The 25,073-nt window shown below is 40.5% G+C and overlaps 1 protein-coding gene across 3 annotated transcripts in view; it reads right to left on the bottom strand.

Moving 5' to 3' along the window:
- PLA2R1 (phospholipase A2 receptor 1) overlaps window positions 1–25,073 on the bottom strand; it is a 127,645-nt gene that overhangs the window by 94,838 nt on the left and 7,734 nt on the right. For all 3 annotated transcript variants that reach the window (XM_003921943.4, XM_010329811.3, XM_074399623.1), the window contains exons 2-4: window positions 14,746–15,129; window positions 11,993–12,166; window positions 2,337–2,510 (exon numbers count right to left, since the gene is read on the bottom strand). In XM_003921943.4, the coding sequence (XP_003921992.3) occupies window positions 2,337–2,510; window positions 11,993–12,166; window positions 14,746–15,129 (732 nt within the window). The remainder of the gene's footprint in view (window positions 1–2,336; window positions 2,511–11,992; window positions 12,167–14,745; window positions 15,130–25,073) is intronic.

Genomic DNA, 25,073 nt, shown 5'->3' with positions numbered 1-25,073 from the left:
TCTGAAGGCACAAAAAAAACATCTATTTACCTTTAAGACTAACCTGGCTCACAATACTGTAATAAGAATCTTGAATTTAAATTCCTTTGGATATTTCTTGGCATTCATGACAGCTTAGATAATTCCTTATACCGTAGTATATGTTCATCAGAATTAGCAAGAAACATTAGACTATTTTCATCATTAAAAAATACCTTGGTTGGAACAGGTTTCTCCCTTTATGAATAGACTTCTGTTTTTCCAAACATTTCCCAAAGACTAATTATAGAACTGAGGTAGTTAAATCAAAGTTCCTGACATGTCTTATTTTTTAAAATTGTTATTCAAATTTGATGAATAAGTCCAGACTGTCTCATGAGAAATCCTGGCAGTTAAGATAGATAATTGTAATTCATAAATGGTGTGCAAACTTTTACATAAAAACCATTCCAGGCTTATAATGATTTTGAAAATTGATGTTTTCCTGCACTATGACTTACTCAAATCAAATTCAATAATAATTTCTGACTTCTGCATAGCTGTGGGGAAAGGGTGGGCATGTATTGTTCATTTGTTGCTTACAATCCTTCTGGAAGATGTTAATGACTTTCAAAAGCTTGAAAATGTGCTTATTTTCCATCCAGTGAACCCACTTCTTCAAACTTATAGAGAAATAATTGGGGATGTATGCACAAAGATATGTGCAGGGATGTTTTATAATGTCAACAAATAAATAACAAAAATAGTTTTATCAATATCTCTAATAAAAGGAGATTCGATCAATATATTACCATTAACCTATACTACTTTGTAACCATTAAAAATTATAATGGAGATCTATATTTATAGATCCAGGCCAATGTTCATTATATGCAGGTAAACAAAATAACTAGATTACCGAATTGTGTACAGTTGTTAAATGGTTAACACACACTGAGTGTTTATTATGTGTGCCAGCCACTTTTCTAAATTTCACCTATATTAAAATATGTAATCCACACCAAGGATTTGCATGATTATTATTTCCACTTGGTAGGGGGAAAATTGAGGCACAGAGTGGTTAAATTAGTTGCTTGAGCAACCGTGGTACTCAAGCAGTAGAGGCAGGATTTAAACTCAGGCAGGTGGCTCCCTGCTCCTAACCACTATGCAATAGCTGCCATGTTTTTATTTATTTTAATTTTTTATTTATGTGTTTTGATAGGGAGTCTCATTCTGCTGCCCAGGCTGGAGTGCAATGGTGCAATCTCAGCTCACTGCATCCTCCACCTCCCAGGTTCAAGTGATTCTCCTGCCTCAGCCTCCAGAGTAGCTGAGACTACAGGTGTGTGTATTTTTTGTATTTTTAGTAGAGAGATGGTTTTACAATGCTGGCCAGGCTAGTTAGTCTTGAACTCTTGGCCTCAATTGATCCACCTGCAATTGACCTCCCGAAGTGCTGGGTTTATAGGTGTGAGCCACCACGCCTGGCTGCTGCCACATTTTTATGTAATAACATTTTTTATATATACTATGTATGTACACATGCATTCATATATTTTTGCAGAGAAACACAGTTATCTCTGGATAACAGAACTATGGGAACTTTTTCACTGGTTTTTCTTTCTATATACCTGCATCTTAAAAACCATTCTAAAATAAACATGTACTACATATGCAATAAAATTGGACAAAAATTGGCATCAAAAACTGTTAATAAAAGTGACTAATTTTGTGATATTTTCTAATGTTTCCACAAGTTTTTAAAGAGGTTTATGTACACACATACAAACACATTTTATGTATAAAGGAGAAGTAAGAGGAGAGTTTAGGTGATGAAACATAAGTCTTAGTTTATCAGCACAATTATTTTAACATATTATTGCCTATACTGTTAGTTAACATATATGTGCTTTTGCTTTTCCCATTAAATTTCAAGGTTTTTTTTGGTACCCACCAGAAGGCCTATGATGTACCTGCACATGGTGAGTGATAGGTAAGATCTTGTTCAATTAATAAAATGCTTAATGATTTATTAATGAAAATGGAATGGCTAAAATCTCCAGAAGAGAAAAACTAGCCCTTAAATTTAGAAATCTTCCTGATCTACTTGTTAGAATTGCAACTCTTCTGGGCCCTGTGCTGTGGCTTCAAATTCTCTTTTCCAAGGGAGAGAAAATAAAAAAGACATCATTGGATGTCAAATGGAACCACTCAGGGTTCACGGAAAAATTTTGGTTGGGAGATTTGGGCCATGTTAAGGAAAGAAAAATATTTCTTAAGAACTTTTTCTCAGCATGTATTTTTGTACATGTGAAAACAGTTAACAACAGCCTTTTTATTGTATCATTATCAATGTGCATCATCCACCTACTTACCCTTTATGAAATTTTCTTCAGTTTCATCTGTTATACTTAATAGTGCACCTCCTTGCATCTGGCACGAAGAATGTGCCTCACTCCAAGAGAGAGATGAAAGCAGGTTGAACTGGTAGCAAATGTGTGAATTGAGGTCCTTCTCCCAAATAGCATCACAACTTACTTCTGCAGAGGCTGGAAACAATGTCCATTAAAAACATCCAAGTCTTATTTTATCTATACAGCAACATATTTCTAAGAGGAATCTGAATGGAATTATTCCATCTTGCAATCTCTAAAACTTCAGTGCCTAATCTATTCTTGATTAGGTCTTTATGATAAAATCTGCATTGTTATTGCTAAGATATGGTCAAACTCTTTTATGATTTACCTAAGGAAATGTAAGAAATCACCAGTGAAAAAGTTATGATCCTTTCCAGAATAATAATAGAAACCAGTTTTAAGAGAAGGAGATGGAAGCGAAATATTTGTGAAAATAAGATCTGAGTTCTTTTGTCATTTGGAACTTTATATTGAAAAATTGTGACTTTAAATGTTCATTTCAGTAGATACAATTGTTATTTCAAAAGGCATTTCTCCCCAAATACAAAATGCTAAAATATAAGGATACAGTATGGGTCAATAGTAAACACAAGTTTTCAAATAAACATCAAGCACAGGAACACTGACATAAGTTTAAGAAAGTTCTTTCAGCCAAGAGGAATAGAAGCAAGATCCACCTGGATGACACTGGCTGAATGTCTTTAGTACATAGTATGCTCAAAAGTAAATTTAGTAAAGTATGAAATGTGGAGCTGAAGTCCGAAATTTCTTGAAAAAATGGAAAATCGACACCAAGTTTGGGTGCTTTCACTAACATTTAACATCAAACTCTGAGGAAAACTAAGTAGCCACAATAATGATCAGAAATCATACTCAGAGAATGTCAGAATGTAGAAAATGTGAGCCATACTGCAGCATGACTGAAAATGACTGACAGGCAACCGGCAGGCATCTAGGACGACCTTTCTTAAAGTGTGATTCCCAAAGTAAGGCAACTTCAAGAGGCTTCCCAGGAAAGTCTGAGACACAATGCATGCACAGCATTCTCCGGGAAATTTGCAGTGCACATTAGCATATGCAAGGCTCTGAGAAGTTCTGTAGTAAAGATGTTTAATTTTAATTCAGTGTACTTGAAACTTATTTGACAATAAAATCCTTTTTGTTCGTTTTTTCCTTCTCATAACACTTAGATGTTCCCCTTGGGAAATGTGAAAAGTTTATTTTCATGTCTGGTTGCCACACACATTACAGAGGTTTTAAATCACATATAAATCTAAGGTTGTCTGTAGAGTTTCCTGAGTTTATAGAACAATCCAAGATTAAAGGAAGGCAGAAGATGAGGGTATCAGCAAGTAAAACTGAAGGAAAGGGGAAAGAAAGAAAGGAAAAAGATAAGGGAAAATTTCAGTAGTCATGTTGTCCTGGTGACTGGAATTTCCCCATTGAGATGGAATGCTTAGAGATTGTTTTCAGTTAAAATGCTAGGCTTTCCCTGAGACGGACAACAAACTACTGCGTGTTATCAGACACTGGTTTAGCCATACTTATCCACCATGACAGCTGAGACTATGATGGGAGAGTGGGGGTGTGTTCACAGTTTTCGTGTGCGTAAGAATCACTTAGGCCAGTCACAGTGGCTCATGCCTATAATCTTAGCACTTTGGAAAGCTGAAGCAGGAGGATCACTTGAAGTGAGGAGTTTGAGACCAGCCTGTTCAACAAAGCAAGACCCTATCACTACAAAAAGAGAAAGAAAGAGGCCGAGTATGACAGTTCATGCCTGTAATCCCAGCCCTTCGGGAAGCTGAGGCAGATGGATAGCTTGAACCTATCAGTTCAAGACCAGTCTGGGCAACATGGTGAATTTTTTTTTTTAGTGCTGACATGACGCCACAAATAGAAAATTCTACACTTGACCCCATGTGACGGGTTTTGGCCAATACTTTTTCATGCACAAAATTATTTAAAATGTGTACAATTACCTTCAGCCTATGGGTATAATGTGTATACAAAAACATAAATGAATTCTGTATTTATACTTGGGTCCCATGTATATGCAAATATCCTAAAATCAGAAATCTATAACACTTTAAGGCTGAAGAATTGTGGATGAGGGATACTCAGCCTGTGTAAAAATTTGTAGTTCCATACAGACAGACACAAGTCCTTTCTCTGCTTCTCTAGGTGGGCTGCACGTCACTCCATGAATCTCATTTGAAGGTTCTAAGTAATGGAATGAAAATGTTGTCATGGTCACTGCGATGTGCTGCTCTCAGTGTAAAGCCTCTTTTAAGGATTGCGTTGGCAGAAGAGTCTCTGCCCAATGTCACTCTCCCTTCCTGAGGGCAACTGGCAGACCATGACGGTCAATGTAGTGGTATACTTAGACCCCCATTCCAACAAGGGGCAACTCTGAAGGGTCACCCCAGCTTGAGACTTCTGAATAGAGTTGGCCTAGGGGCTGTCAGGCCTGTATCAGAGCCTGTTCTGTGCAATCCTGCAATCCTGCTCTCTTCCCTTCCTTTTCATATGAACTGATCCTGAAGGGGCTCCCCCAAAAAACTCCTACATGTTAACCTTTGACTTGGAGACTGCTCCCCAGGGACCTACGTGCCACAGGCTCCCACTTTGACCTGGTCATTTGCACTTACATATAATCTCTTTCCAAGCCACAGAAAACGCAAGATCCAAGGCGGGTTTCTCAGGTATGTTTATTATTCTTGAAAAATTCTAATTTAAGAGCTATAATACTATTGTTATATTCTTCACATCTTTGACTGACTTTATATCATTTCTTCTATTGCTAAATTATGAGCTCCTTCAGGGGAGCAGTTGTGTCATTTGTAACTTTGGATCTCCTGCTATGTGATAAGATAAAATCTTTTGCCTAGTGTTATAAACAGGTGATTTCCCCCCTCCTAAACTACACCTCTCTTTTAATGAACTGAAGCGCATTTGTAGACTGACTTGGGAAGTGTTTCATTCTCTTCTAATTCCCCACTTACTCTCTCATCCACTCAATCTGGCAATTAAGGTATATCTTGTTAAGGCCATCAGTGATCCCTGTGTTGCCAAATTCAGCAAATGTTAGTTTGAGACTTTATCAACAAGGCCCTTCATCAGCACTTGGCAGGCTGAATTCCCTCTTCATGCGGATTTACTCTTTTCTGGACTTCCCATGCCTGGTTTTCTTTATGCCTCCCTGGCTGCCACCTTTCAGTCTCCTTTGCTGATTTATTCTTTACTCAAATTAAATGTTGGAGGCCTTAAGACTTGGCCTTGGGAAGGCAGCAAACCACACTGCCATGTGTGTACCTATGCAACAATCTTGCATGTTCTTCACATGTACCCCAAAACCTAAAATGCAATAAAAAAAAAAAAAAGACTTGGCTTCGAGCCCCATTCCTTTTTATTCTACACATGCTTTCTACACATGGCTATCTAACTTGTTTTCATGGGTCCATTTCCTATAACTTCCAAATACATAGAGACCATTACATCTACCTGCCTAGTCCACATCTCTACATAACTGACTCACATGTAACATGTGCCAACCTGAATAGTACTTTTCTTTTCCAAATGTATATCTCCATAAACTTAGCTATGCACGTCAGAAGCATGGAGTCTGAATTAATGTCTCACTTTCTCTCCTAGCCTCCAAGCTCTTAGGAGTGAGAAGTCCTACTCCTGGTTGAAAACCTATATGTGATTCTTTAGGTCTGACCATAGGCAGTTACAAAGGCTTTACCCGGCAGGCCTATGGAGGAAAGCTGGCCCCACCCCAGACTTGGTGCAGAGCTGGCGGACTGCAGTTTTTAAAGAGATTCATAGTTATGGGCTCAGGCCCCTCAGGCCCATTGTGCTCTGTGTTATTTGCATTTCTGGTGCAGGCGTTTTCAGTTCCTAGGTCTCTTTCTATGTGAGGCTGTGGGTCAAGGTCCTGTTCAGATGCCTCTGCTGAGGCTGGGATGGAGTGGGAAGGAGGGGAACCTTGAAGATACTTTTTCCCCACTCTGACTCAGTGCTCAGTACCTTTCGTCTCCTAGCTCTTCCTCTCATCTTACCCCAACCCAGAATCTATAAAACTGAAAGCCTTTGTTGTTGTTGTTTAGGGTTCTCTCAACACTGAGCTGAACTGAACTCCACGTCTGTGCTGATCCACTGACCCTTGATGGCTGTGCTATTCCCTGGGGAGAAATGGAAGTAGGGGGCGAGGTGGGGGAGGTGGCAAATTCTTTTAGACTCTTCCTTATACCAACGTAGTGAGTGATCAACAGCTTAATGCTTTAATTTTTGGCTTGTTGCTAATCAGCTACTCCAACACCTGACAGCTCAGCTGTCTCTGGCCCAGCTAAGCTCCTGACAACTAGGTCCTGTTCGGTTTGTCAACAAATTAGATTTTCGATACATTCGCATTTCTCCAACCCCCTGGCTGTCACCTAACTGAAGCCACCACTACTGCTGGACCAGACTATTGCTTAAACTTTCTACCAAGTCTCCAGGATTTGCATATTGCTCCCTTCCAAGCCATTCAGTATAATGGAGTCAGAGTGATCCTTAAATGTATTTTTAAAAATTATCATCACTCTCCTGCTTAAAAGACTTTTATGGCTTCCTTTTGCACTTAGAATTGGGTAAGTCCTTACCTTTATGACACTCTGAATTATCTAGCCTGTCTATGAGTTGGGCTGTATCTTTTCAGAGTGTCTTCTCTCTCTTTCAAGCACTGTACTCCTGCCACATTGTCTTTCTTAGATGGCAATAAGCTCTTCCCCCCTCGAAACCTTCAGATATTTGGCCAGTGACATGCTGAGGGCTGGGGGTGGAGGAGTAGTCAGCCTGGACAGGTGGGGGTATTTTTATCACTGACATTGTTAAGAATTGTTAGATCATGTGCATGGTGCATCAAAAGCAGACTGTTTTTTACTTGGTTTTATTATTAGTTTTATTTAAACCATATACCCCCTTCATTGTGCACAACCCATGCTGACCACTCCCTCTCCCTTTCCTTTGCACATGGCTGCACCATGCATCTCTGAATGAATATCTCACTTCCCCACTCTCTGTCTTGACAACTTCTACTCATCTCTTGAGTTAGAGTTCAAATACAACTTCCTTAGGAAAATCTTCCATGTTCTCAATTTTAACTTTGGTTTTTCACTTATAATACTGTATTTTCCTGAGGTAGAACCTATGATAAACTGTAATTATATATTAATTTCGGCATTATACTTGAATGTGAATTTCATCAGGGCAGGCACTATGACTTTCATATTTCACATTCACAGTTATAACCTCAGGAGCCAGAGGGGTCCCTGGCACATAGTAGGTGTTCAATACAAATTCATTAAATGAATAAATGGATGAATGGTCTGTGGAAATGGAAGCCCAGGTCGGGCATGTATTGTTGAAGTCACGAGGAGAGAGCGTCCTGAAGAAAGAAAGCAAAGTGAGAAGGTATAAACATTCTTTTTTTTTTTTTTTTTTGAGACAGAGTTTCCCTCTTGTTGCCCAGGCTGGAGCACAGTGGCGCGATCTCTGCTCATTGCAACCTCCACCTCCCCCATTCAAGCGATTCTCCTGCCTCAGCTTCCCGAGTAGCTGGGATTACAGGCATAAGCCACCGAGCCCAGCTAATTTTATATTTTTAGTAGAGAGGGGGTTTCCCCATGTTGGTCAGGCTGGTCTTGCACTCCTGACCTCAGGTGATCCACCTTTCTTGACCTTCCAAAGTGCTGGGATTACAGGCTTGAGCCACCATGCCCAAGAATAATTCTTTTGCAAATTCTCTTTATGTAGAGGATGAGAGAGGTGTTTTCAGGAGGCAGAAATGGTGATGAAGGAATTGCATTATTTTTAAGATGTTATTTTAAGACCCGCACAGGTCTAACTGCTAAGGATAAGAGCCCAGCAGAGTATGGGTGTGCATTGGAATCACCTAGAAGTCTGTTAAAACATAGATTTGTTAAAACTTCTAGAATTTCTGATATCATGGTCTAGGGTGGGACTGCTACTATGCATTTCTAGCAAGCTCCCAGGGAATTCCGATGCTGATGGAGTAGGGACCACACTTTGATAACCACTGAGATACAAGTTGGAGAAGGTTGGATGAGGAGCTCCAGAGCTCCTGAGGTGAGGATACTTGGCCCTAGATGGAGAAACATCATTCTCGTGCATAGAAGGGAGGAAATAAAAATGGACACAGGCACAGGTAGGCTTAAAGATTAGGGAGCTGGAAGTGCCAAAACTGCCTGTCTGATGGATCTTTTTGCCATTATGAGGTAGGAACTGAGGTAACCTAATGAGAATCAGGAAGGAGATTGGGAGGTAGGGTTTGAAGTTAGAAGAGAATAGAGATGTTGGCAGGGTCATTGTGGGGTATGAGAGAGCTGCATGACAAAACCATATAGCATTGCTGATCCATGTTGAGGGCTCAGGTGAGAGCAACCATACATTTATTGTATCAATCTGGTTCTTTTCCTTTTTTTGTGGTGGTTGGGGGGGCAGAGTCTTGCTGTCACCCAGGTTGGAGTGCAGTGGTGCAATCTTGGCTCACTGCAACCTCCACCACCCATGTTCAAGAAATTCTTCTGCCTCAGCCTCCTAAGTAGCTGGGATTACAGGTGCCCACCACCACACCCAGCTAATTTTTGTATTTTTAGTAGAAATGGAGTTTCACCATGTTGGTCATGCTGGTCTTGAACTTCTGGCCTCAAGTGATCTGACTGCCTCAGCCTCCCAATGTGTTGGGATTACAGGTGTGAGCCACTGTGCCAAGCCAAAATTTGCTTTATTATGTCACTCTAGCGACTGATCAGAATTATATAAAAATAAGGTTCAAGGACAATCATATCATTCCACAGGTTGGTATCCTAAAAATATCTCAAATTAACTAAGTGTGACTGCAGCTGTCCAAGGCACACAACCTAGAATGGCCCAGAATTGCCTCTAAACAAACCCAGAGAAATTCCTGTGTGTCATCCTTATTGCTGAAGATGTTTTATTACATCCTTCACTGCTAGTATGTTTGTGTATGTGTTTATGAATATTAACTTTAAACTTTGCTCATTTACAATAATTTTTTTTCTAAAAAAAGGTAGCATCATTTTACACTGAGATATTAAAAAAAAACAACTCCCACATAAGAAGGATGAGACACAGCAGTACAGACCTTTACTTTATTCCACTCACTCTTCCCTGTCCTATCCACTTGTTGACCTCATGGAAAGAGCTATCAGTGTGCTCAGGTTTCAATCTCTGACATGTCATTTTGAGTTATATTGGCTACCGGGAGCCAAAAGTAATGAGAAAGGAAGAAAACTGGCACCGAACAAATAAACATGCTCTCTGCTGGTTGTAAAGGTCAGGAGAACTGGAATCTGGCAGGCTGTCAAGTGGAAGAAGCTTCTGAGTCACAGGAAGCTGAACAGATAGATAGTCTAGGGAATGGAAAGCCCAGAGCACCACTGAACCCAGGCTTCCACTGGGAAACTGTCATTGGCTATAAGTGACAGAGGTTGCTGGCAGGGTTCTTTTCAGAACCTTAAGGAGGATGTTGCAAGTTTTTTTTTTTTTTTTTTTTTTTTTTTAAATTTAAAGTCTCTAGTATTAGAGTCGTGTGACATATGTGTTAACTTTATTAGTATTGGTTCATTTATTTGGTTTTAATAATGACATCTATTGAGGATACAAAAGGAAAGAGATGAGATGATCTAAATAATATGACAATAATTAAAATAATATGACATCTGGTTCAGGAATTCAAGGTATGTAGGGATTACATGCATACACACCTACATGCATACATTTAGATTCAGATAGAAAAGGCTGGTGTTTTGACAGTTATATAACAATAAAATGCTTTCATGCTGGTTGGTGAATAGCCATTGTTGCCCCAGGCTTCCCTGCACCCCACCCCCCACATTCCAGCAGCTAAGGGGTTAATATCAGCAGTGGGCCTCTAGAATTCCCAACCCCCACGCTAAGGTCTCCACTGTGTTTGATCAGTAGCCCATAACATATTGGTGGTTAAATGTATTGATATTATCCGTGTATATAGATGTGTATTGCATAGAATTATCTCCACATTATTAATTGCTTGAGGAAGAATTATCTGCACCAGGGTCACCTGGGGCACTTTTCAAAAATGCAGATGCTTGGGTTTTACATACTGGACCCATTGCATCTCTGGAAGATGGGCCAGGATATGCATTGAAACCATCTCCCAGGTGATTCTAGGGCATTGTCTCAAATACAGTCTGCATATTCTGACATACAGCAAATCTATCTGTCCTGTCTTAATGCCAAGTTCCTTAAAGGGAGGATCCTAAGTCCTAACACTCTTGGCATTCACCACTATGCCTAGCTTAGTGCTTGTTGACTGACAACAAAGAGGAGAAATCATCTATTAAGAAGCATATGCTGAAAAGATAAATTGGGTTTGATGCTGCTGCTGTTGCTGCTCCTGCTGCTGGCTGCAATGGTTAACCCTTGTGAGTGGTTTACTGTGTGTGGGACATTATGAAAGGTGCCTTGAATGCCTCATCTAATTGAATTGCACAATAATCCTAATAGTTACTGCTATTATCTACATTTTACGGCTGAAGAAACTGAGACTTACATGGAGAGAGCTTCCCAAAATTTCATTGTTGAAAGGAAGTAAGATTCCAATCTTGGCCTGATTATTTCAAAGGTTATACTCTTTCTTATTGACTAAACTATACTGGCTCTTGGATTAAAAAACAATGCTACAGATACTTTATAAATCAGATTCTTTGGAGTTAATCTCGTCAATTTGCCTTTGCTTTAAATTTATTTGTTGCATTTTATATATGCAGAGGAGAGATGGGCATGGGAGATGAAAAGACTGTAAAAGCTGTACTTTCTGACTCACAGAAACCAAGGAGAAGGAAACTGCATATAGAAAGTAGGAGGTATACATAAATATTCTCTAATACTTGGGGACAATTGGAAAGCTTTTAGCTAAATAAAAATAAAATAATAAAGCACTAACTGAAAAAAAGTTAGAAAACTGCCACTATCATTGAACCTTGAAAATCAAGTTAAGAAAAAACAAATGAGATTATAGCCAGGAGGTAAGTAGTAAGGAAAGCAAGTCAAGAATCCACCGTCAAGAAATAATGAGGGCAATTGCAATTTTAGAAAGATCATCAAGGGGCCAGCTGATGCCTGGACTTGACAATGGGCAAGACAAATAGCCTGGATGTGGAGAAATTAAGGCAGCTCATGAGAGGTAGTGGATTGAAAGGCTAACTAGTCTTTATATGCAATCAGGTTTGTTTCGAAGTATCCAGCCAGGAAGCTGGGATCAATGAGATCACAGAGTATTATAATTTGGTTAAAACATCATTATGCACTGAGCTTAATGAAGAATGTCTAATTAACATCTCTTCAATGTATGGAAAAAATAATATAGATTAGAATCATCTTTCCAAGGCAAAAACAAACCCCAAATCACAATCTATATTAATAGCATCAGAGTGCTTATTCAGACTTCAATATATCAATCCCAGTGCTTTTGTTTAGAAACAGATAACTTTCTAATCATCTTTGATTGATTCATGACATATATAGAAGACAAAATTTACTCTTACTGGGATCAGGGCAAAATCCCCACTTTTCATCTCTTTCATAACGGCTTGTCGTGGCACACCACAGTAAGTCATCTTCTCGACCTTCACGGGTACATTCATGATGCCACCGGTGGTTATACTGGAAGGGAAACATACATGGCATCCCGTGCGTGTTCCCTTTGATTGTATGCAAATCTAGGAGAAAGAAATGTGCAAAGTCAATTAAGTATGATGTCAGCTTCATCTCTGGAAACTGCTATCTATCTAAAGCATTTTTTATGGACTGAAACCCTCGTAGGGGTAGATACTCGCTACAGCAGAGTGAGCCCTAAGGTCCTCACTGTCTCCTGTCAGTAGAAGTGCTAAACCCAGTGCTGGGCTCAGAAGAAGTGCTGATACATGGTTTGCTTACACATTTATCTACTTGTTTACTTGTTCACTTACTATGGGGAGCTGCCACAGTAACATTCATATTTGTGGATGGATGAGAAGAAAACTAATGGAGATTTACCTTCATAGTACCTTCCAGTCCCCAAATGCATCAGCCATTAGCATCTAAAGCTCAATAGATACACAGGCATTTATTAATTTATTCATTCAATAAATATTTATTGAGCATTTAATGTACTCAGTACTGGGGATGCAACAGTGAACAAATCAGCAAGAGTTCCTTCAAGTGGAACTTCTATTCCAGCAAAGAGAGAGATATACAAATAAACATACAGTATCATTGCAGGTAGTGATAAGTGTCATGATGAAAAATGAATAGGATGAGAAGACAGAGTGGGGTGTGTGTGTGTGTGTGTGTGTGTGTGTGTTTGTGTGACAGAGAGGGAGAGAGAGAGAGAAAGGAAGAGAGAGAGAGGATGAGAGAGAGAAGAGAGAGGGAGAGATGGGGTGGAAGGGCACAGGGCACTACTTTGGACGGATGGACAGCAAAATGCCTCTCTGAATAAGAACTGGATGACCTGAGAGTGCAGGTCTTTAGAAAAGAGTTGATCCAGCATAAGAAACAGCAAGTATAAAGAGTTTGAGACAAGAACAGGTGTGGGGTGAATGAAGAAGAGGAAGGAGGCCCTCTGGGAAGGGAAATCATGGACATACTGGAGTGTCAGTGCACTTAGGGCTAGCTCCCTGCCATACTGTGGGCTTTGCCCTCTACCCTGAGGAGGGAGGGGTAAGTCTTGTGCAGGTTTTGAATGGGAAAGTGACAGGATCAGATGTCCATTTTAGAAGAATCACTGGAGTTGCAAAGGGGCAAACAGCCTACACGGAGAGAAGGTGAAGTGAGACGGCTGGCTGGGTGGCTTCTACAGTGGTCTAGAGTGAGATGACCCTGCAGACGTGACCTGCTGGCTGCTTTCTCAGGATATTGCAATACTCGGCCATTCTTGGCCTTAATCAGGAATCAACAAAAACTTTTCATGACTCAACTGTGGCTGTCAATGGTAGGTCCTGGGGCAAAAGGACCAGCTGTGGAGAGCCCCACAATTGGCAGGGGCTGAACTGACATGTCACCAGGCACCAGCCTTAGCAGTCAGGGCTCTTTAGGAACTGTAGGTATTTCAGGATATGTCCTTTTCTTTCAATCTCCTTCCTTCTACTCTGAAGCCTATGTTCCCTAGACTCTTTACCTGCATGCACCATGAGTGTGGGTATGTGGCTAAAAAGTTAATATAAAGCAAAATATCCAGTTCCTCTTCAGAACTGTAGATTATTCAGAGTGCTCGCTTTATGTTAGTGAGTCCTGAAAATGCCGGGCCCTTGGCTCTGTCTCTTTGTAATCATTTCTTCTTTAGGAGTTTCTTGCTCTGCTTCCCAGGACTGTACAGAATTCTTAGGAGGATATGCTCTTGTGAAAGCATAATTCTACAGAGCACCACGAGGGGAAGGCCTCCACCTGTCCTATAGGCCTTTGTAAATCAGGTGCCCAGCCCAGTGCCTGATGAATGTGTGACGGATTTGTCAGCAGTGCTAGATGAAAATGTGGGATGAATGGAGGGATGGATGGATGGATGAATGGATGTGTGTGTGGATGGACGGATGGATAGATGGCTAGATGGATGGTTGGATAGAGTGAGCTACCAAACAAACCCTGAGGGACAGGTTTGAGATTTTAGAATTTAACCACGTAACTTTATTTATTTATTTTTTCTGTTTAGAAACGACAAAAATAACCATAGAAAATGAAATTCCTTTCTAAACCATGCTTCCCCACCAACCATGCTTTGCATCTGCCGAATAACCCCTGACAACAGTGTGTCATTTATCTTCAAGTGACTTGCAATACGACTACCACATGAATGGCAGCCGGTGTGAGGAGGCATTGGAGGTGCCTTGGACACACACCTCCATAGGTGGGGATGGGTTTTTATAATAAGAGAAATGGTGGCGGGGGGGAGCGGTTATTATATTTGTCATGACAAAAGTCTTCACTTCAAAGATCTTTTCCTTCCACCTTCCTTTTCTCTCTCCCTCCTGCCTGCTTGTTCTTACTCCTTTCCATTGCTCCCCAGAGTCAGTTAAAAGTTTTTCCTCCCAGTACTTTTAAACTCTGAGAAGTTCTGCTTCTTTAGCAGAAGTTAGTATGTCCATTCTGAGACTCTCATAACCCTTTTACCATAAGTAAGGAAACAACTAAAATGTATTTAGCAGAAGTCCCATGAGGGTCCAGGCCTTGTGTACTTCTTTCACATAATGCTTTACAAATCTTTATTTATGGGCACATTTTAAAAATATATCATTCCCTGGGTACTTATTTAAATTATTTTTACCTTTGTGTAGATATTCGCAAACGTCTCCACCACCTGACACATAAGAAATCCACTTATGAAAATATTTCCGTGAGGCCACCACAGTGTTATCGGGAGCCACCTGGACGGAGTAGTGCAGAGGGCCCATGATCATCTTCCTGTTGCAGCGCCACCGCAAAGAAACAAGGGCAGAGTCACATTCATATAAGCTCAACGGCTGCTCTGGGGCGGAGAAATTCAGGCCCAGGCAACCGCTGCCTCCTATGTTAAAGAGGCCGTGGTTTGAAACCCATTTCCACAGCATGTGTTCGTTTGCTTGCTTGCAGTTCTCCAGGGTCAGTACCGATTTCCCTGCTTGGATGCATTTCTTGAGACTCTCACTTTGGATAACAAATATCCCTTTATCTGAAACAAAAATCAAAGACGTGGCTGGAAATTTTCATATAGAATTAACTAGTGTCCTTAGGATCTCAGTGTGCATATCTAAGTGGGAGATGCCACAGTTGCCAGCCATTTCCCACAGGTCTGGAGTTGCTGGGCAGGTCCACCTGAGGGGCTTTATTTTTATAAAACAGAGGAGTTTCTTGGGAAGCATGAAAGGGCTTACTGGAGTTAATGGCAAAGCTCTGATCTAAGACCTCATTGGCCATATAGGAACAAGGGTTACCTGTCAATCCACTCAGGTCTGTTACTGACAGAGAAGGTGGCTTGTACAATTGGTTAGAGAGGGGGATTGGTAATAATACTCAGGGCTCTTGGGGAGGGACACTGGATGCCAATGGCTATGACAACACTGTCTTTCTCAGACAAGTGCTTGAACGTTAGGAACACAGCTGCTAAATCAAGAGCCACTGAATGAAAATCTCTACCATCAAGTTCCTGTAGAAAATCAAAAGGCTATCAGTGAAATGCTTCTTTGTGATCTGATACAGGTTTCAATGCTGGTCAGAAAACAATGTTTCTCAGGAGTACAAGGGTGGAGGGGGGCACCTCTTGAAAGACTCTTAGTAGAAGATGGCTTGTTGGGTGGGGCTGGCAGAAGCAGGTAGATGCCCAGGGCACTAGCTATGGCATAATACCTCGAAACATGAGAGGTGAAGGAGCACCATTACAGTAGCAGAAACTAGAGGCCACATGGATGGGCAGAGATAGCAGGCATTTTGTGACATGCCCCTGAGCTCTCCTCCCTGAAGCAGGAAGAAGGAATTTGGGTGAGTTTCCTGTGGAAAACCTGGTGGGACCCGGCTGGGAAATACATGTCAGCTGCCAACTTGCTACCTGACTTTGCCCAAGTTGCTGGCCTGACTTTACCCAACCTGCTACCTGATTTTATCCAAGTTGCTGGTTTAGGAGACACCTAGTACTCAGCAGTTATGAATGTGTTTTTTCAGAGGCTTTTTGAAGATGGCAACCAAGTCTCATTTCTTTGGTCTAAGCATGGATGTGCTGGGCACATGGTGGATATTCAGTCAGTGCTTGCTGTTGAAACATACTCACTGCTTTAGCCTCTGGCTGCTGAGGTCACCTCGGTTCATGTCTGGTCAGGCCCAGGTACTCTTTGGTTCTCCATGAGCTAGACTCCCCTCTTCTATTTTACTTCCTGTCTGTTCTTCAGAACTCTGCAGGGACATGATAGGGTTCCCTCGAATGTCTAGGGTTTAGGGCAGATTGTGTCATGGAGGGCAGAACGGGAATGGGCAGAGGCCTTGTAGAGGTTTGGGACAGGGCAGGATGGGATTCCTCACAGATCCATGATGGAACAATGCTTCATTCTGGTAAACACTTTTGGTTTCTCCAAAGTTAGCCTAAAGAGAACTGATTTACAGTAACCAAAATCACTTAAGATACTGTTACAAAAAGATTGTCCATGTCTTAGTAAACGCTATACCTCATTTAAGAATTGGTGACCTTACTTATAGCCACAGATTTGAGGAGCTGAATTAGTTATCAGAGAATTGCTTTGATCACTGTACATCAGAGCAAAAGAGAGGGGGTAGGGTAAGGAAAATAAATGGTTTTAGGGAGATTTCATTTAGATCAGGAAATTTGTTTTCCTAATGAAGGCCTTGTCTGCATGGTTATTAGTAATAGTCAGTCAAAGTCAAATCCACCTCTCATCAATGCAATATGGAGTCTGATAATTAACTTTCTGTCCAACACTCCTTTTCATTTTTTCACTCCTGGATTGAATGCTCACCTTAATTTCTGTTGTAACCTACTAATTACTTTCTAGCTAACCTAGAGTTCCATTAATTTTTCATTAAAGGATTATTTTACTATAATGCGTTTGTAGTTCAGCTTCTGCCTAATATATATGTTCAAATATATTGTAAGCTCTGCATCTTACTGACTGTGCCTCAGTTTATACACCTCAGATATGTGTGTAGATGACATAGCCAGTGGTTGAGAGCTCTAGAGTCACATAGAGCCATCACAGACCCGCTGCATAACTTTGGGCAGGTTGCTCCATCTTTGTGAGCCTCATCTTTCCTCTTTAAACTGGGAATATGTATGATACTGACCTCTTATGGATGTTAAAAACATTCCATTGAATAACCCATGCAAAGCACACCACAGACCACCATGAAAAGCCTCAGGAAATGGGAGCTGTCATTATTACTTTATCCCTCTGACTTTCTGATTCTTGGTCTATAGATCAAGCTGTAAATCTGGCTGAATCTACAGAGTGCTAATCTCAGTATCCCTCAAAGGCTTCTCCTCTTAGACTGTTCACACAAAAGCTTATTTCTACTTCAGTTTCTGCAGCACACAGTAGGTACAGACATTTTAGTTTTAAACAATCCTGAGACACCACGCTATTACCTTTTATGAAGGAAAAATACTGTCCCAACAACCAGATAACAAAACATTTGCCTCCTTTGTTCAAATACATGTGCAATTATGAATTAAGAGCCTTCACCTGTGGATTTTCTGCACTACCCACCTGTAAAGTCTACACTGTAGGTTTTCTGACAGGAAAGAGAAAAATACATGGTGTTGACAAGCAATGTGTAGATCGGGAGATGGGTGGTCTGTGAATCAGTGGACATGAAAATTATATAGCTAACATTTAGGGTGAATAAATATTGTGTGGGGTGGGGGGATTTGAAACTGGGTCTTTCTCTGTCACCCAGGCTGGAGTGCAGTGGCACTGTCATGGCTCACTGAGGCCTCAACTTCCCAGGCTCAATTGATCCTCTCACCTCAGACTCCTGAGTAGTTGGGATTACAAATGTGTACCACCATGTGTGGCTAATTTTTTTTTGATAGAGACAGGATCTCAATATATTTCCCAGGATGGTCTCAAACTCCTGAGCTCAAGCAGTCCTCCCACCTTGGTCTCTCAAAGTGCTGGGTCTACAGGTGAGAGCCGCTATGCCTGATCAATAATGCTTTTAAACTTCCAAATTAATCAGTGTTAAGAGAAAAAGAGTGGCAGAAATTGGAACTTCTGTAGTCACACCAGCAATCACAAAAGTACCTTTCCAAAGTAGAACATATTAGACACCCCTAATCCCTGCTGCCTAATTTTGGGGTGCTACTTACATTTCCATGCCAGCTGCTTTTAGGAAATAGCTTTAGAAAAGTTCTTTAGAATGTGCCATAGGCAAGTAGCTCTGGTTCACCAATAATAATAAACATGTTACCTCCAAATATACAAAGTTAAAAAATGACTTGAGCCCATTTTTCCATTAAGTTATAATAGACTATGATCGTAGCACTGTTAATCTCCATAAATTCACTGAAGAGAAAACAATTACTTTCAAATAGAGTGTGAGGAGACTTAATATAGGTATCAATATTCTGATTGCTATTATATACAAATAATGTCTTTAACAAAACTATAATGTGAAATTAAGCCACCAATCCTTAGTGTGTGTAGTGGCTGGATTTTTTAAAAGATGGAAATCAAATGTGGGAGGAATCAAGATTGATTATACATGTCAAGGACATCAGTTCTGCTTGAACACTGATTAAGTGATTAATGAAGTACTGCCAGAATTACTAAATCTCATTTCAGGAAAATGTTATTATACTTCCTTTCATAATTATAAGTTTAGGAGGAAAAATGGGATTGATTTATTAGAAGTAACTTATAAGCTAATTTCTATCCTTTTTTTTTTTTTAAATAAGATTCATGGAAGACAGTGGTTCTGCTTTCTATTTCTGAGTTCCTTTAGGAGATCATTTCAGATCCACTCTTTGGCCCCATAAGATAACGTGTGCTCTTCTAAAGAGTGGGAGGAGAATGTTTCATTGATCAACTGTTAAACTGAAATTTAGGGTATTACCTTTATGACTACATATGGAACATTCATTCATTCAACTAGTTTTCATTGGATGCCAGCTACTTCACAGACACTGAGTAAGATGCTAGAGATAGAAATTAAATATCTGTCCTTTGAAACTATATATTTGTTCTGGAATCATGGGAATTTGCATAGCTAATGAAGAGAGTTCATCAGTTCTAAAGAAAACATTATAATTGCATTTAAAATAAGCCCTTAATGGTGGGATGAGGTGGCTCACACACGTAATCCCAGCACTTTGGGAGGCTGAGGCAGGCAAATCACTTGAGGTCTCTACTAAAATACAAAACTTAGCCAGGCGTGGTGGTGCATGCCATATTTCCAGCTACTCGGGAAGCTAAGACACAAGAATCACTTTAACCCAGAAGCGGAGACTGCAGTGAGCTAGGATTGTGACACTGTGTTCCAGCCTGGGAGACAGAGTGAGACAGTATCTCAAAACAAACAAAGAATAGCAACAACAAAAACAAAATAAGCCCTTAAAAACAAGTGATGCCACTTATAAGTGGGAGTTGAACAATAAGAACACATGGGCACAGGAAGGGAAACAACACACACCGAGGCCTGTGGCAGGGGCAGGGAAGGGAAAGCATCAGGATAAAGAGCTAATGCATGAAGACGATGGGATGGTAGGTGCAGCAACCCACCATGGCACACATTTCCCTGTGCAATGAACCTGCACATGCTGCACATGTATTCCAGAACTTAAACAATTATTTAAAAAGCTTTAAAACCAAGTGATAACAAATAAGAGAAAGAAAATAAACCAAAATTTAAGACACTGAACTGGCTCTTCAACTGATGTCACATGTGAGGTGGACAGGACCCCTCAGCATCACCAGACTCTGAGCAGGGAGTGTGCGCACACACATACATGACCACTTTCAATGGAGGACAAAGCAGGGCAGCTCTGGAAGGAAGACGGGTGTGGCAGAGGAGACTCACTTCACCCATAAGCCCAGAATCATGAACTTCAGAGCTGGATGGAACTGTAAAGATTATTTAATTGAGCCATTCTTTGACTTTTTTTTTCCAAATCCATTTTTGTCTTAGAAATTTTATATCTATCTACTCAATGAGGACTATATTCAGTCCAAATGTAGCTTTATTTACATGCATTCATTTATAAATTAGAAAGAAGAAAATAAACTACTATAGATTGTTGACAAACATTTTGAAGTAGCTGACTTGAAATTTCAGATGACAAACATCTATCAAGTGCTAATATGGCATGGTTTGGGAACCCAGCAGATGGAAGGATATACATCTCATAGTGTTTGCCTGCAAGGAAGTTACATTCTCCCAGGGAATCCCTGAAATACACAGAAAAAATTGTAACTTAATGCCAACATATATTTTGACATGGGAGATATAAGCAAAATGGGGTGCCATGAGGTTGAAGCCTAAAGCCTGGGGCCATTATTGTCATTTGATCTGTCTGTGTGAACAGCACAGACTGGAGGTACCTACAGGAAGTTTCTCCTGAGGCCCCTGCCCTTGACCTTCTGCACCCCTTCTGATCACCTCTCCCTGCCTTTAGCTTTAGCTTTAGACAGCTCTTCTCTTAGGACTAGCTGAATGAAGGTTTGAAGTGATAAGTAAGATAACATTTGTACTGTTAAGCCTTTGTGAAGTTTCTCATTTTCAACAAAAGCCATTTAAAAGAAACAATAAAACCATAGTTTTAACGGTGCCATTTTAGACAAAGGACTTTCTGGTATTCGATAAATTACACCAGGAAGGTGTTCACCTAATCCAACTATACACACAAAGTCAGTCTTTGTGTTGCTCCATTAAGGGAACTGGAAGGAGAAGTTCCAGTGCATGGTTCACATCAAGTGCAATGCTTATAACAAGCTATTAAAAAGCTGCAGCATGCAGACTGCAACCCCATTTCTACCCCAGTCCTGTAGGTTTGAAATTGCTTCTACTCCATCTACCCACAGAGCTAGTGCTGGGCTCACGCACTTCCTCCCCTGCAGCCTCTCTCCATTCTGTCCATCTCCTTGCTGTTCTAACAGTATTTTGGTTTCAGCAGGGACGCAGTCCAGAAGGAAATGGGGAGGGCATCTCTCCTCTGTAACCAGTCTGAAGGTGAGCAGCTTCTCTCTTGAGATATATTGATTTTTCCCAGCTTCACAAATTTGGGTTTGTCTCTATCTGTTCCATCTAGTGAACAATGGATTCAGAGCTGATTGTGTTCCTAAGATTACTCTGTAGCAGGAAAGGATACTGTAAGCTGCTGAATCAAGTCCTATTCATGGCCAAGTGATGCAGAAAATCTGGATTCTTAGCATGACCTTTCAAACCAGTAAGTGAGGAGCTTCCCAGGCTTGTAGCAGGCAGCATGTGCATGGTTCTTCAAAGAACAGATCCACAGAACAAAGTGAAAAGTGGGCCAGCTCTTCCTACCCACTCTCTGTATGAAAATGTGCATTTTATCTTAAATTATCTGAGTTTCTGTGTGTCTCTTAATCGGAAACCGCTGAGTTCCTGTCAATTGCCTTCTTTTAACCAACTAAAAAGTTATCCAAGTACATTTTGTAGAAACCTCTTTGTCTTGTTTCAGAACTTCCTCCTCTTTCCCTGTCCTAGCATTGTCCTTATGTCTGAGCCTTCTTTATTCTCCTACAGCTTCTGAACCTGGATAATCACCATCTCCACAGGGCTGTGGACCCCTCTTGCTAAATCTTTTTATGTGTTCTCTTCCCTTTTCTCTCTAATCTCCCCCAATCGCCGCTCCAAGTTCCAGGAGGCACACAATACTCTTTCTCACATGTAGGGAAAATGAAACCCAGCTTAATCAGTGCCACTGGATTGCAGTTTTCTGAGGCTTCAAACTGCCTATTACCAACCCCTGTGCCAGGAGGGGTTAACCCTTTCAGACTGTCCTTGCCACTCCCTGCCCACTCCTGTCCCCTCCTCTATCCTCCTGCTCTGTCCTCATTTAGCAGTTGCTGACACTAGCAGAAAATTTTCTCTCTCCTGTGATGCTTTGCTAGACCTCTGTATCTTACCAATGAATTTTAAAACTGAGTTGAAAACATTTTTCTTCCTTTTAGCTTTTAGTCTAGTCTCCCATCATTTTGCCTTTATTTAACTGGAAAGTACCTAATAGACATTAATGGTGTAAAAAATCATTATTCACAGGAGCTCTGTGATTACCTTATAGACTGTGTTGAAAACATACCATCTTAATCACCAGAGAGCCTCATTACAAAGTGCAAGTTAGGGCAAGACAGAAAAAGATAGAACATTGTTAAGATGCCCTCACAAATGCCTGCATACTAAAGCCTGGTGGGGATGGGGGGTAATGATTCAAAGACTGGGTTACGAAAAACAACAAAACCAGAAAACAACTCCCTCATCAACCAAAATAACTCTGGAAATGATGCGACATTACTGAAAATAAAAGTGTTTACACTGAGCTATTCATCTTAGTTGCTTTGAGAGTATGCCCATTCAAAGAAAAAACATTTACTAAAGGCAAGGTAGAAATGTAAAAAAACAACAACTTTTAGTGGTAGAGTGTTAGTCCCTGTATTGGTTTGCTAGAGTTGCCATAACAAAATAGCACAAACTGAGTGGCTTCAATGACAGAAATGTCTTTTCTGGCAGTTCTGGAGGCCAGAAGCATGAGATCAAGGTGTGGCAGGGTTGATTCCTTCTGAGGGAAAGATGGGTTCCTGGATGTTGAGATTCACTCGGGGTGGCTGGCAAAATATTACAGAAAATATTAGGGAAAGTTACAGATTATAGACTCAACCCTTTTAGAAGGCTGTAAGGTTTTTATTGGGACAGGCTGAGGGTAGCCAGTCCATTGTGTTAGAGAAAAGATAGGAACAATAAAAGGCTTTCCCAGTTTGCATCTGTTTGCCCCAGAACTCTGTCTCTACTCTGTTTACTCATGTAGACTTTGTCCTGGATGGTCCTCTCAGGAGGAGATCAAAGGGGAATTAACTGTTAATAGTGTTTACTCTGGGCTCAGAACCTAAAGCTTTTATCATTCGTAAAACCCCTCTTTTAGCCATGCTAATTATCCACAAGCATATTGACTTAGAACCTCTGTTATGAAATGTTTTACTGAATAAATGTGTGAATGTACGGGGGGTCTTGGTTGACTGGTTGCATTACACCCTCTGAAAGCAGCCAACGACCATCCCTAGCCAACTTCAATCTCTGAACGAGGTATGAGAGTGCATATATTCATCTGCCAGTGAGTCAGGGTCTGCAGGTCAGACCTCTGCAGCTGGTGGTAAACGTCTCACCTGGATTCTCTCCTTGATCCCTAGATGACCAACTTCTGTGTTCTTCACATCACCTCTCTATGCACATTTCTCTGTCCAAATTTCCCCTACTTGTGAATATACCAGTCATAATAGACTAGGGCTACCCTAACTACCTCATTTTAACTTGTTTATCTCTGTAAACACCCTATCTCCAAATAAGGTATCATTCTTATATGAATTTGGTGGGGGGAAATGAATCAAATCATAACAGTCCCTATCCTTCTTATCCAGGCTGTCTACATCATTTGCAAGGTCCAGGGTACAATGAAAATGTGTGGTCTTTGCAGGACATGGGGAAGTCAAGTCAATCTCCTTTTCCCATGGGCCACAAAAGATTGCAACCTCTGAACTATAATTTGCTTGGAATATAGTACCTGGATTGAGGATAAGTGAGAGGTTCCCACTCAGCCCTCATAGAACCCACAGAAGTGCTACCAGTCCAATGGTGATGAATGCTGCCTTGCACTGCCCCGAAATGCCACAAGGCATCCACTCCTAGGCCCCAGGCCTCCAGTCCCCCAACTTCAATGCAACCTGGTTGCCACTGTGTGCAGAAGGCAGCAGCAGTTGTGGGGAGGAGGCAACTGAGAATTCATCCCAGAGAGGTAGACAGGGGACACCAGGAAGAATTGAACTTAAACTGAGACTCCAAACCTCTGGTTCAAGTTTCATTGTCCCATTGGACATCATGCGTAGCACAAAAATGCAAAGATAGAAATGATTACAAATCCCAAGACCCCAAAACACAGAGTATTAAATCCTAAGTGAAAGGAAGGCCTTTCTGAGTATAAGGCCCTGTGTAACTGCACTGGTTACATCCCCATGAAGCTCTCCTTGTTTGCAGTTGAACAAGGTTAACATTCTTGAGAAAAGACCTTGGCAAACTACAGAGCATGTCTTTTAGGGCAGAGCTGCTTAAAACTAGAAAAGTATCTGCCTTGGTTTTCCCATCTGCACAATGGGTTTAATAATAATGCTGGGGCTGGGTGTGTAGTTCACATCTGTAATCCCAGCACTTTGGGAGGCTGAGGCTAGAGGACAGCTCGGGACCAGGAATCTAAGACCAGCCTGGGCAATGTAGCAAGACCTCCTCGCTACAAAAAATTTAAATGTTATAATAAAAAGAAAAAAAATCAATAACAGTGCTGGCATCACAAGATTCTGATAAGGATGATCAATTCATAAATATTAATAAAAATAAAAGGAAACTGTAACTTTGAACATAAATGGTACCAAAGAGCAGCAAAATTAAACAATTTTTATAGTTAAACAATCAGAAAACATTTATATTTTCATAATTGAAAAGTTCTCAAGAGCAGAATACCAAAAGCTAGAAGTGGTAACACATTTTTATTTGCGTATTTCTTTGGAACCATAGTTGTCTGGAAATGTGGCTATGACTTTTCTGTTTTGCTTAGTTCTGTGTCACAGAACCCAAGTTACAGAAATTCTAATCATAATTTTCTAATTTTCTTGAGTGGCTCTATAAAATGTTTTTCCCTAAATGACTTATTATAGTGTCTATATGGTGTTCTCTTATTTATTTTATGAACAATAATATTTATTTTTACTTTGATCAATTCAAAATACAATTTATGCTCCTAGCTTTCATTGGAACATCTCCAAAAGTCTCTCAAGGATAATTTCTGTAAAAAATGGAGGGAAGGGTTTATAAATATTTAAATTGATTACTTTGATAGATTACATCAGGATTTGCTGCATTAGGATTGAGTTCAGAAGAGGCAACACA

Source organism: Saimiri boliviensis, chromosome 5 (assembly GCF_048565385.1).
Source record: "Saimiri boliviensis isolate mSaiBol1 chromosome 5, mSaiBol1.pri, whole genome shotgun sequence".
NCBI lineage: Eukaryota > Metazoa > Chordata > Mammalia > Primates > Cebidae > Saimiri > Saimiri boliviensis.
This window is presented reverse-complemented; position numbering and strand designations above follow the sequence as displayed.